We start from the raw sequence: 13,064 nt of genomic DNA, 5'->3' as shown, positions 1-13,064 counted from the left end.
AGGAGGACCCTCCTACTGTGAGTGGTTACGAATTGGGACTAGATCTTGAGAAATTCACCCCTTACATCGGTATCATCTAGAACCCAGGAGAACAGGGAGGGTGTTTTGCTGTCTTTACCATATTGCTTCTGCGTCCCTACGGTGTGCCAGGCTTGTGCTGAGCAGTTTGCATGCTGTGTCCTGTGATTCCAGGTGGGGGACAGGGTAATTGCGGAGAGTTTAAGGAAGGGACTATTTACAGAGCTGTGGGCAACATCAAAGGAACAGGGGCTAGCATTGCACAAGGGTCCCACCTGATGTTCCAAGGGGCGGGGGAGGTGTTAGCAGTCCCCAGAGTTAAAACAGGACCAGGGATCTCTGACAGGAGCTGGGGCCAAACTGTAGGCCAGCAGGGAGCGAGCAGGGAGAGAAATACCTGGCCCACTTTCTCCTTCTATAGTGGCCTCCACATGGCCAGACCTAGCTGAAGTACAGACGAGGGATCCTGGGGTGCAGCCTGTAGAGGTCAGCTTCCCAGGGCACAGAGTGGGTCTTGGGAGCAAATGGACAATAACCAGCACCTATGCTTTATCTTGGAAGATGAGTCTGTCCCATTTTACAACTGGTCGAACTGAGGCCCGGAAGCACAAGGAGATGAAGTAACCAGATGGAGGCCACGCGGAAAAGCCCTGTCCCAGGAGGCCCTTCCCTAGCACAGACTGGGGACGGCTCAGCACTCTGTGGGCCACTCTTGGGGATAACCGTGAGCTCAGATGGTCAGAGATAGAAGGACCCGTCGAGATCCCCCTTCCCCCCATCAGGCTACCGGCACTGAGCAGAGGGTCTGGAGACAAAGTTCGTTGCTCAGGGTCACTTGGCAGGTAGCAGCGCTCCCAGGATCGGACTCGGGTCTCCCAGATCCCAGGCCTGTGAAATCCTCCTTGCTTGCTGCCAAGAGCCATGCCAGCCAGTACTTACTTCTTTCTGCAAGGGTTGGCAGGCGGGCTCTTGCAGCTGGACACAAGGGTGGACTTGTTCCACGGGATGGGGTTCCCCTAGGCCTAGTGTCGGAGGCCAGGACCCCTGGGGAAAGCCCAGCGTGGGGGCTTGCTTGTTTCCATGGTGCTGTTTGCATGAGCCCCGAGCTCCGGCCTCGTCCCCCTCCCCCAGAGAGGCCTGTGGCCCCCGCTCCCCTGCCTGGAGATCTAGGCCCTCTCAGAGGCCCCGTTGTTTGCAGCATGAAGTGGAAAATCCCACCCCGGCCTTGTGAATCATCCCAGAGCTACCCGCTCAGGCTTCGGGCCCTGGAAAGAAACGGCCGCGTTTTTCCACTGCACGGAGAACAGGCAGGGTCCCGGACCGAGGGAGAGGGGTGCCTGCCCACACCCGGCCACTAACAAAGTGTTCTCTGAGTGGGGCAGGGCCGGGCCCGAGGCTGCAGCTGGGCGCTGGGTGGCCCCGGCCCAGGTTGGCAGAAGAGGGCTGGCCGGGCCTGCAGCTGGGGGCTGGGTTGCCATTCTGAGGAGTCGGGCCATGGACTGACATCACCAGGCCGGACCACGGGTCCCAACTGGCACTTAGAGTCTGCTGCGCAGATGTTGTGGATGAGGTCAGATTCCAGCTTGGATGCCCCCGTTTCTGGGGCAGAGAAATGCCAAGAGGGAATGTCCAGGCCCTCAGCGGTGGCTACATTACCAAGGTCATGGGGGAGCCACACCCACAGAGACTGTCGGCCTGGAGCCCTGCACAAGCCCTTCGCGCTCTGGGCCTCGGCCTTCCTCTCTGTGAGATGGGCATGATCTCACTGTACCTCTGTCGCCTGATAGCAGAGAGGAGAGGGATCACCACCATCCTGCCATTCAGGAAGGGCCGATGGTGGGAAGCTTCCGGAATGTTCATTTTACAGATGCCCACGGAAGGGAAGGGAATTACGCCAGTTGAACAGCTAGTCAGAATACACCTGGCCAAGATTTTCAGTGTGGAAGTTGCCCAGGATAGGAGGACATGGAGTAGGGCTTTTCCACTTGGCCTCAATCAAGTTACTTCATCTCCTTGTGTTTCCGGGCCTCAGTTTGTCCAGCTGTAAAATGGGACAAACTCGTCTTCCAAGATAAAGCGTGTGTGCTGGTTATTGTCCATTTGCTCCCAAGACCCACTCTGTGCCCTGGGAAGCTGACCTCTATAGGCTGCACCCCCTGGCTTGCTACCCCTGGCTTTGCCTGTTAGCTGTGCAGCCTTGGGCAAGTCACTTTGTGTCTCTGAGCCTCTTTTTGGTTTCTCCCCTGTTAAAAGAACTTGGTATTGATAACAACACCTCAGTAATGTTTGGCCTTAGCCCCTGAATTTTCCTCTCATTCTAGGTCACATGAAAGAATAGGGCCAAGAAGGGCCTTCCAGGAAGGGAAATCTTTTGCTCTTCCTGAAAAACAGATGTCGAGAAGGGTGGCTTAAAAGTTCGCCCTGGGGTGGTTCCAGCAGGTTGCTTAACAGAAACAGCAGCTAACTTCTTGGGCATTCATTGTGTGCCAGGCACCAAGATTAGCACTTTTTATAGTTTATCTGTCAGCTAGTTGCTGTTATATCCCCATTTTATAGTTAAAGAATGAAACCTTGGAGACCGGGTGTTGCTTGCCCAAAGCCACACTGCTAGTAAGCGGGGATGCCCAGTGTGAACCCAGGGTCCCTGTCTTACATCGTACTCTACTGCTCCCTGAGGAGCAGCAGTGGTCGACGGGCCCTGGACCCCAAACCTGCAGAACTGGACATTGGACCAGACACCGGCCCCTCAGCCTCTGGGCTCCGGATGGAAGAATGCTGACAATTTGGCCAGCTGGCCCGGAGGCTCAGAGGTGGCTGGAACTTGCCTGAGGTTCCTTACGCAAGCGTCCCCCTCCCTCCACCTGGAGCCCTTTCCAGTGATCCTGGGGCCTTGGTGCCTATATCTGCCTGTCTGGATCTCTCTTCTGATTTTTATTCGTGGATGAGCAAGCACGTGGTGTTCACAGGCCAGAACTGTGAACCGAGGCTGCCCAGCGTGAGGTCTGGATTAATTACCAGCCAAACCGTACTGGGTTTTCAACACTGATTTTAACTCTGGGCAGGAAACCTGGAATCTCTGCTGTTGATGGTTATTTGAAACAAATGAATTCCCCAGGCCTCACACATCCTCGAAAGCCTGGCTTCCTTCAAAGGCTCCGTGTTCAGTTCTTCAGATCAGGCACTCAGGGATCCTCATTTAGTCCTTCGGGGTAGACTGGGCAGTCGCTATGGAACCCATTGTAAAGGGGAGCAGCAGAGAACAGGCAGGCTGAAGGGCTCACACAAAGTCCCCGGCTATCAAGTGGCAAAGCCAGGATTTGAACAAAGGCCAGCACATGGTATAGGAAGTCTGTTCGGCTGCCTCCCTTCCTGTGTGAAAAGGAAGGTGAATGCCCCATTGCAAGGTTAGGCTATTCTCTTGTGGGAAATGGGAGCCATTGCATGTTGCTGAGCAGGGGAGTGCCTTGGGTAGGTCAACCTGGCTGTTTGGAGGACTGGAGAGGGGAGAGGGTGGAGGTGGGGAAACAGATGAAGGAGCTGTGGAATTTTCTTGGGGAACAGTGATGAAGAGTGGGCCAGGCTGTGGCCACTGGACTAGAGAAGGCATTTGAGTGGCAATTAATTTACTGTCTCGCGTTTCATCCGCGCGATCATACATACGGTAAGGAGGGTGTTCTCGTCCCTGTTTTATAGGCACAGGCTGGTTAAGAAACTTGCCCAAATCTACCTGGTAAATGGCAGGACTGAGATTTGAACCCAGGCCTGTCTGCTGCTTACGCCCTTTATGCTACACTGCATCTCTGTGGTGCAGAGATGCTTGGTGTGACCTTGGACAAGTCCCTTTCTCTGCTCTGGCTCTGCGGAGAACTTGGCTGAGCTCTGAAGTCTGCTGCTGTTTTATGTCATCAAACATTTGGCTGAGCCCTGGGGAGAGAGAGATGACTCATCCCATGAGTTCCTCTGAGGAGACTATGGTCTGGTGGGAGAGACAAGCTTCCGAGCAGACAATTCCATGAATAATAGATGTAGTAGCCTCTAAAGTAGAGAGAAAGAGGAAGAACTTGGCCCAAATTGGAGGAGTGATCAGGGAAGGTTTCCTGGAGGAGGTGACACCCTAAATTAGCCGAGTAATCAAAGATAAGAGCTTCAAAGCCTGAGAAGTAGCAGCTGCAAAGGCCTGGAAGCCCCAAAGAGTATGAGTGCCTCTGGCAAGGACCTCAGGGAACCCCTCTTTTCAGCCATGGACAGAGGAGCTCTTGGACAGGTTTTTGTTTTGTTTTGTTTTTTTGTTATTTTTTTTACAGAGTCAGAGAGAGAGAGTCAGAGAGAGGGAAAGACAGACAGGAACGGAGAGAGATGAGAAGCATCAGTCATTAGTTTTTCATTGCAACACCTTAGTTGTTCATTGATTGGTTTCTCATATGTGCCTTGACCATGGGGCTACAACAGACCGAGTAACCCCTTGCTCGAGCCAGCCATCTTGGGTCCAAGCTGCTGAGCTTTGCTCACACCAGATGAGCCCGTGCTCAAGCTGGCGACTTCAAGGTCTCGAACCTGGGTCCTCCACATCCCAGTCTGACGCTCTATCCACTGGACAGAGCTTGGACAGGTTTATTGAATGAATGCTTGAGCCCATTCTCTCATTATGCCACTCAGCACTGATGCTGTCTTGCTTTCTCTTCAGGGTCCCCCTGGGCTACCTGGGCTCCCTGGACCCCCCGGTTCACGGGGGCCTCGGGTAAGTGATCATACGCCATTCTTTGGAGCTCTGTCCAGCTCTCTGGTCTGCATGCCCCTAATGTCCTCCCTTCTCTGTGTGTCCTCAAGCTGTCCCCTCCCTCTTTCTATCAGCCGTTTTCCACTTTGTCCAGTGGAGTGGCCTTGGGGCCCTTAGGAGCACTGTGTGAACAGACGTGGCCTGGCACAGCGACGACCTCTTGCAGGGTTTCAGTTGCCCGTTGTAGGTATGAGTCTCACAGCTTGGGGCGGAGAAGGCGTCTCTGCAGACCACATCCCCTGAGCTGATGGGCCTTGGTGTTTGCAGGAAAAAGGCTGACTGGGGAGGACATGACCCTTGCACCCACCTCCCCATTTCTGCAGGACCAGCCTGGGGGGGGGAATGCTGACAGAGTAGGTGAGCTTCCTGTGCTGAGAGGTTCCACCAGAGGCTAGGGGAGGGCTTGGCAGGGCTGAGGTGGCTGACAGGCGCCAGCCTGAGCCCCTGAGTGAGAAACAGCTCCTGTGTGCCCATTGCAGCCTTATTTAATCCCTTTTCCAGGACCCCATGGGTTAGTATGATCCGTCTCATGTTAGGGCTGGAGAAACCAAGCATCTGATAAATGGCAGAGCCGAGACTGGAACCCAGGCTCATCACCATATGCTGGGGCCCCTCCGTCTTGGAGGGAAATCTGCCCCCTTTCCAAGAGGACTCAGCCCCATGGCGCCTGGCATCTGTGCCCAGCTGAATCAGCCTTTCCCACGCTGGGTGCCCGGTGAAGCCCGGGCAGAGATATTTTTAGCTCTGAGCCCAGCGGATGGTTCTGGTTATGCAATTACTCGAGCCCCAGTTCCCTCCAGACCTGGCCCTGTGCTCCCGGGCCCAGGGTGCTGGGATCTTCTGTCACCAGCAGCACTTCCTCCTGGATTTGGAGTTTCCGTGGAGCACGCGCCCAGAGCGTAGGACTGCCGAGGTGTCACAGACACTGCTGGCTTTGACCTGGAAGCCTGGGGCCAGGATGAGGTCCTGTGACCTACCCTTCCAGGCCTGGGCAGTCTGCCCATGCCCCCACACTTCTGCTGTGCCCTCCAGCCTCTGAAGTGCTGCTCAGGCTGTCCCCTGGGCATGACACACCCTTTTCTGCAAACTCCTCTTTCACTCGTGGCTCAGAGCCAATGCCAGCTTCTCTTCCGATGAACACGCCCTTCTCGGCGCTCCTGCAGCACTTTATCTGGCCTTCTGGGTGGCACAGATCGCTTTCTCAAACTCACAGCAACCGCTGACCTCTGTTCACTGAGCTGCATCTGCGTGGTCTCATTCCATCTTCCCGGCCACCTTGAGAAATAGGTTCCAATGTGGCCCATGTTTTACAGGTGAGGGAACTGAGGCTCAAAAAGGCTCAGTTACTTTGGATGAAGTCAAATATAAAATAAATACTGGAGTCAGGATTTAACCCAGATAGTCTGACTCTGGAGCCTATGGTCTTAACCATCTATCTGCTAATTTTCTATCTATTCGGCTGAGCCCCCTCTGGGTCAGAGACAGGCCCGGCTTCCTTCTTTTTATGCAATACTTTGCAGAGTGTCCTGCGTGCAGCAGGTGCTGGACAAATGGTTGCTGACGAGTTCTAGTCTGGGAGTCATGAACATTTTCACAACGAAGCGGTGTGAACTTAGCCAAGTCCTTTCCCTTCTCTGGGCCTTAGTTTCCCCATCTATAAAATTATGGGATCCTAGGAAGGCATTCCTGAGGTTGCTCCCAGCTCTGAAATTCCACAAATGAGTGAATGACTCCCCTGACATCCGTCTGTCTTTCCACGCCACAGCAACCCACCACCCCACCCCGTCATCCTGTTTTCAGACTGGAAATTCCATAGTTCATAAAATTCCAAAGATAATAGAATGCTGGGATTAAGCAGTCCCAGCATCTCTGCACAGATGGTGGCTCTGAGGCTTGGGGAGGGGAGAGGCGGGCCCTCAGCTGAGGTCAGTGGCCTGCCCCTTCCCATCTGCACATACTCCTGCAGCCCATCAGCCCATCGAGGAAGGGACCTCGGGGAACCCCTGGGCCCTGCCCCCCACCCTCCTTTCTGGACTGCAGCATTTATAGAATCGGTCTGCTTGGCTCTCGCTCAACTATGTGCTTCGTTTCTCTGCAAGGCAGTGGCTGGAGAGGGTTGGGGAGTGGGGGCAGGGAGGCAGGAAGCCCCCACCTCATGAGCTGCAGATGGGGCAGCTGAGTGCTCCTGCCTATCATCTTTGGAGCAGCTGGGGTCACAACTGGGCAGAAATGTCCACCCCTGACCTCGCCCTGGCCCTGCTCAGTTCTGGGGTGCTACTCAGGGGTCCCTCCTCAAACATTGCTGCCCAACTTTTGCCCGGTTTGCGCCGAGCTTTGAGGTCTAACCCCAGGAGCCTGGGCTGGGGTGAACACCTGAGGTCTTCCAGATGCCTTAGGAACCACTGGGTCCCAGCCATTGATAGGACAGACGGGAGACTGAGGCTGGACACAGGGAGGCTCAGGAGCGGTTTAAGTCTTGCCACTTACTGGTTATAGCCCTGTGCCACCAGTATGCGTTGGGATGTTAGGAAGAGCCGGAGGATTGATGGTGTTAGAGGGAGGGTCCCTGCGACACCTTATAATCCCCCAGACTTAGTGAGCTTCTACACACTGTTCTTTCTAGATGTTTTCAGAGAAGGGGAGGATTCCAGTTCAGGCATCGAGGAAGAGGGAGGTGCCTTGGTTGGAATGTGACAGGCTGCAGCTGGGAAGCTGGCCTTGGAGAGGGAGGAAGGCAGCAAGTTCATGCACAGCCAGCCGGATGGGTCAAGAGGGGCCAGGCCCAAGGGCAGTGTGTCTGGAGACTGGTATGGTGGGGGGGGCACCTGGGAGCCTTTTGAGGTGCCTCTCCCAACCCCCAATGTCCCAGATTATGCCCCAGACAAAGACCCTTAGGATTTACCCAACTCTTGGGAATTAGTTTTAATTATTGGTCTGCAAGGCTGTAGTCCAGGGCCCTTGCTAGAGAAAGTGGACATAACTGGACCCAGCTGTTGTAGCAGATTTGGATATGGCCTGGGAAAATCCAGTGCCATGAATAAGCCCTGGACTTGAAGCCAACAGGCCCGGTTCCGGCCCCGGCTTGGCTGCTACTCTCCTGTGTGACATTGGCCAAGACTCTTTGACTCTCTGGTCCCAGGCTTCCCAGCTGTTCCGTGGACCCTGGAAGATGCTGTAAGCTCGGTCGGAGCCTCTAGGAATCCAGGGGAGAGCTCTAAGTGTTGTGGCCACAGGAAGGCTGTGCCTTTTGTGCAGGGAAGACAAGAACCCCCTTCACTGCATGCTCCACTCCAAAGGCTCATACAGCAGTCCAGCTGCAGTCTGAAGGGTGGAAGGTCCTTCAAGCAGGAGGAGTCCCTTAAAGGTTCCCCAGAGGGGGTGGCATTTGAGCCAGGCCTTGAAGGATAGATTGGGTTTCAGCTGGAAGGGATGGTTGGGATAGGCATGCCCGATGGTGGGAACAGCATGGCTAAGGCAGGGCGGGAGGAAAGTACCAGGCACCCAGCAGGGGAGCAAACGGCTGAGTGTGCTTTGAGCGCGAGGAAGCCAGCTGGGAAGGGCTGACGAGGCCAGCTGGAGAGTGTGTAAAAAGGTGGTAGAATTCAGCTGTTCAGGAATTGTGCTCTGAAGTCACATCTGAGGCTGGGATCCAGCTCTGCCCCTGAGCAGCTGGGTAACCTGAGACAGTTATAGAACTCCGAACGCCAGTTTCCTCTTCTTGGAAAAAGGAATAGTGATAACACCTATCTCGTGGGTTCAGGGATAAAAAGATAATGAATGGAAAGCGCTCAGCACAGGGCCAGGCACCCGGGGGTCCTCCCTAAAAGAAGGGCACCATCGCAGTCCTGCCCAGACTTGGCGGAGGAGCCTGCTGCCTCTGCTCTAGGATGTGGAGTGGCCCGTTTCCCTCACCTCTGTGTTTCTCTCCCCCTTCAGGGGCCTCCTGGGCCTTACGGAAATCCAGGCCTCCCTGGCCCTCCCGGAGCCAAAGTGAGTATTTGCTGTGGGACCTGGAGATCCAGCCGTGAATGGGGTGCTGAAATCAGGGCCACATTTGGGCTGCTTCCCTGGGGCTCCTGGTGGGAGGTCCTCGGGGTCATTGCAGAGGATCTACACTCCCTGAGCACCTCCTGAGTCCTGGACCTTGTGCCAGGCTGGGGACAAGTGAGGAGTGGGGAGTTTAGCTTCTGGTTGGGAGGGACTGAGGGGGAAGGGCAGCTGGAACTTAGAGCCCTCAAAGGGCGTAGGAGGAGGAAAGGTCATCTGATGCTATAGAGGGAAGACTTTGAATGTCCGACTAGAGCTGTGAAGTCCTAATATGTACCCTGGGGACGCATGTCCACTTTTGAGCTGGGGAGGGATGTGGAAAGATCACGTGTGAGTCTAGTCACTGGATGCCATGTGGAGGATGGACTGGGGGGTGGGGACCGGAGCGGAGGCAGGGAGACCCGGGCGGTCCTGGGGAGAGATGAGGCTAGCCTGGGCCAGCTTGGGGCTGTGGGAGGAAGGGGTGGGGTAGAGACGACTTGGTGACTCCTCAGTGGTTAGCCTGGGGGACTGGACTGAACCTGGGAACCAAGGAGATGGAATACGATGATGTTGGGTTTGGGAACCGGAAGTCCAGCCAGGTGGAGATGATTCATGGACAGACATGCTGAAACCCCGAGAGCTCTGAGCTGGAGATAGAGCCAGGGGCATGGCCAGCACAGAGAGGTCATCATCCCCAGGGAACCTTCTTGGAATGCCCCAGGCCACTGTTCTATGAGATGGCAGAGATCAGAGTGAGGGGTGCTCTGATGACTGTGGGGAATTCCAGCCTGGAGCTGCGTCCGGCCTGGGGCGTGGCCCGAGAGCAGGGTGTCGGTGGTGGGCGGAGTGAGAAGCCAGCTCGCCAAGAGGAGTGCCGCACCAGCAACACTTAGGTCACCGAGAGAAATCTGAGGAATGGCTGGAGAAAGGAGAGGAGGAAAAGGAAGGTGCAAGGCCAGGGAAGCCAAGAGCTCAGCACCTGCGCTGAAGGGGCCTGGGGCAGGCCGGGAAGGACAGAGTTGGGACTCCCCGTTGGGAGGCCACCCAGCCCCGACTGTCCTCTGTGGGGTAACTCGGTGAAGGGCACCTCCGGGCTTTGGTTGGCTGAGGCCCAAGGTCATTCTTTGTTAACCCAACCCTTGTACAGGTTGAGTGGTTTAAGTAAAGCCATTCACTAGCTTGGCCCAGGTCAGGCAGGGATTGGTCAGCTGTGCAGCCTCCGAAGGCTGGTCCTGGCTCCTGGAGCAGACCGCCTCCTGTCCACCTGCTTGTCCGAGGGTTTGGGACAAGGACGGGGATATATGAATACATGGCACCGGAATGCTGGTGCAGGAGCACCGGTCTCTCTGCTTGTAGGTCTGTGACTCTGTGGCCAGGGCTGGGCTGGCGTCCTTGGAAGGTAAGCATAGAGGCCTCAGCTGCCCAGTGCCCAGCAGCTGTCCAGAGGTGCTCTGGGTTTTAACAAGGCAGGCACTGATGATAATAACCACCGTATACTGGATCTGTACTGTGCTCTGGGCACTATGCATGCTCTTTATGTAACTCATCTCATTTGATCCCCACAAAGATCTCAGAGAGATGAGAGGAGATACTGTACCCATTTCCAGATGGGGAGACTGAGGATCTGGCAGGTTAGACACTGTCCCCTGGGAGGACCTGCCTCTCCTCTCTAGAGGGGACCTCTTTGGAAGAAGAAGCCTCAGGTCTCCCAGGTCATGGGGTACATCAGAATGCTGAGATTAGCAGCTGTTTTGAATGGCCAGGTTTGCTCAAGAATATGCTTTTCTGGGTTGGGAGGTGAGGCAGGTCTTCCCAGAGGGTGGGAAGGTTGAACTGAGGTCTCAAGTGCCATAGCTGACTAGGTGAAGGGGCAGAAGGAGGCTGGGGAGGGCAGCAGGTCTGTAGGTGGTGGTAAGACTTGGGTTTTATCCAAAGAGCAGCAGAAGGACACGCAAAGGTTTTCAGCAAGGTGACATGATCAGATGAGGTTTGTGAGGGCCACTCAGGCAGTTTGAGAAGCAGGGCCTGGCTGGTGGTTTGCAGTGAATTACTCAGGATTATTAGGGGCCCTCAGGCACCAGGGAGAACAGGGAGGTGGACAGGGCATGCTCGGTGGCCTAGTGGTGGGAGCTGAGGTTAAGACAGCCCGACAGGGTTCTCGGACCTCAGACCCCAGCTTACCTTTCCCCTTCCTCTGATAAGATAGGATATGCTTATTAAGGAAAGTGTGGGAAAGTATAGAAAGTATCAAGAAAACAACCTGGCCTCCTACAGTTGTCCTGCCTAGTGATCAGCACTGCATGCATTTTGAGCATCCTGTGTGGGACTTTCCAGGGCAGGTGTTATTATCCCCATTTTACAGATGAAAAATCTAAGGTCCAAAGTGGCTAAGTAACTTGTCCAGGGTCACATCCCTCCCTCCTTCCCTCCCTCCCTCCCTCCCTCCCTCCCTCCCTCCCTCCCTCCCTCCCTCCCTTCCTTTCTTCCTTCCTTCCTTCCTCCTTCCCTCCCTCCCTCCCTCCCTCCCTTCCTCCTTCCCTCCCTCCCTCCCTCCCTCCCTCCCTCCCTCCCTCCCTCCCTCCCTTTTCCTTTCTTTTCTTTTTCTTTTTCTTTTCTCTCTTTCTTTCTTCTTCTTCTTCTTTTTTTTTTATTAAGGGAGAGGCTGGCAGACAGAGACAGGCTCCTGCATGTACCCCAACCCGGGATCTACCCGGCAAGCCCCATACCAGACGATTCTCTGTCCATCTGGGCCACTGCTCCATTGCTCAGCAACTGAACCATTTTAGCCCCTGAGGCAAGGCCATGGAGCCATTCTGCGTGCCTGGGGCCAACTCCGTTGATACCATTCGAGCCTTGGCTGCAGGAGGGGAAGAGAGAGAGAGAGACAGACAGATAGAGAGACGGTGGTGGGGGGGAGGTAGAGAAGCAGATGGTTGCTTCTCTTGTATGCCCTGACTGGGAATCAAACCCAGTACTTCCACACGCTGGGCTGATGCTCTACCGCCAAGCCTACTGGCCATGGCCATACTCACATTTCTAATAAGTGGCAGTAACAGGATTTGAACCCTCTACTGCCTGACTTCAAAGCCCATACTTTTAGCCACAAAGCAATTCAGTTCCACAGCTCTCTGACCTTCCCTTGTGGATTAAGCAATATATATTAATCAACATGTATATAGATACAGATACGTGTATATGTATATGTACATGCATGCATGATACATATACATGAGTAATTTATGTATGCCTTGCACATAAGTGCTGTTATAAGGGATTAGCTGTTATTTTATTAACACTTGTTGTCTAGAAAGATTGAACCAATTCACGCTGCTGCTGACATGAGAGAATATTTTAAAAAGATAATTCATTATTATTTTCACTTCGCTTTACTGACTATCTACGAGAAGAGTGCTTTTCTTTCTGTTTCCTTTTGTATCTCACCACTCATGAGTTTGTTTATTGTGGGGGCTGTGATGTCTTCTGCTCTTGATTTTAAAAAGTTACTTAAATTTATATACCAAGATTATTAAGACTCATCTACCTTATAACTATTTTACAATTTTTTACTTGCCTGTTAAGAGTATTCACCATGGTTTTTATGTATGGAAGTGTTACTTTTTTTTTCCAGTCTAACAGTAATAGCTAACACTGACTAGGAATTTATGATATGTCAGATAGTTTGGAGAGGGCTCTACCCATATGTAAAATGTATGGTTATTTACTTTTATACTTAGACATTTCTTTCCCATCCTAAGCTCAGATAGGTATTCACATATATTTCTAGTCATTTCACAATATCATTTGTACTCACAAAATTGAAACCATCTGTAATTAACTCTCAATAAGGGGGTAATATGAGGTAGGGCTCTAACTTTATTATCCCTCCAATAATTAGCAATTTATTAAATAACTTTTCCTCTATTGATTATAACATGATAGATCAGAGTCTATTTCAGTACATTCAAATAAGTTTCATTGCTGCTTGTATTTTTTTTTATGTTAGTAAAATTCTATTTAACATTATAACATTTACTATCTTTATATTGTGTGTCTTCCAAACCCTGTTCTTTTAAAATATTTCTGGCTATTTATTCTGTCAGATACACTTTATGCTCATCTTAACAATTTTCTTAAAAAACCCACTTGGGATTTTATTGGGATTGTAGTAAATGTGTATATTAATTTGTGAAGAATTAACATCTTTAAAATATTAAGTCTTCCCATTTGGTTGAGTTTTAAA

General features: G+C 52.9%; 1 protein-coding gene across 1 annotated transcript in view; it reads left to right on the top strand.

The window, feature by feature from the left end:
• The window catches only part of COL27A1 (collagen type XXVII alpha 1 chain), a 134,914-nt gene that overhangs the window by 14,668 nt on the left and 107,182 nt on the right, over positions 1-13,064 (top strand). Inside the window, exons 4-5 of the mRNA XM_066367345.1 lie at positions 4,703-4,756; positions 8,732-8,785. Of these exons, the coding sequence (XP_066223442.1) occupies positions 4,703-4,756; positions 8,732-8,785 (108 nt within the window). The remainder of the gene's footprint in view (positions 1-4,702; positions 4,757-8,731; positions 8,786-13,064) is intronic.

This window comes from Saccopteryx leptura, chromosome 2 (assembly GCF_036850995.1).
Source record: "Saccopteryx leptura isolate mSacLep1 chromosome 2, mSacLep1_pri_phased_curated, whole genome shotgun sequence".
NCBI classification, from domain to species: domain Eukaryota; kingdom Metazoa; phylum Chordata; class Mammalia; order Chiroptera; family Emballonuridae; genus Saccopteryx; species Saccopteryx leptura.
Note: the sequence above shows the minus strand (reverse complement) of the source record. Positions and strands in the feature narration are given on the sequence as shown.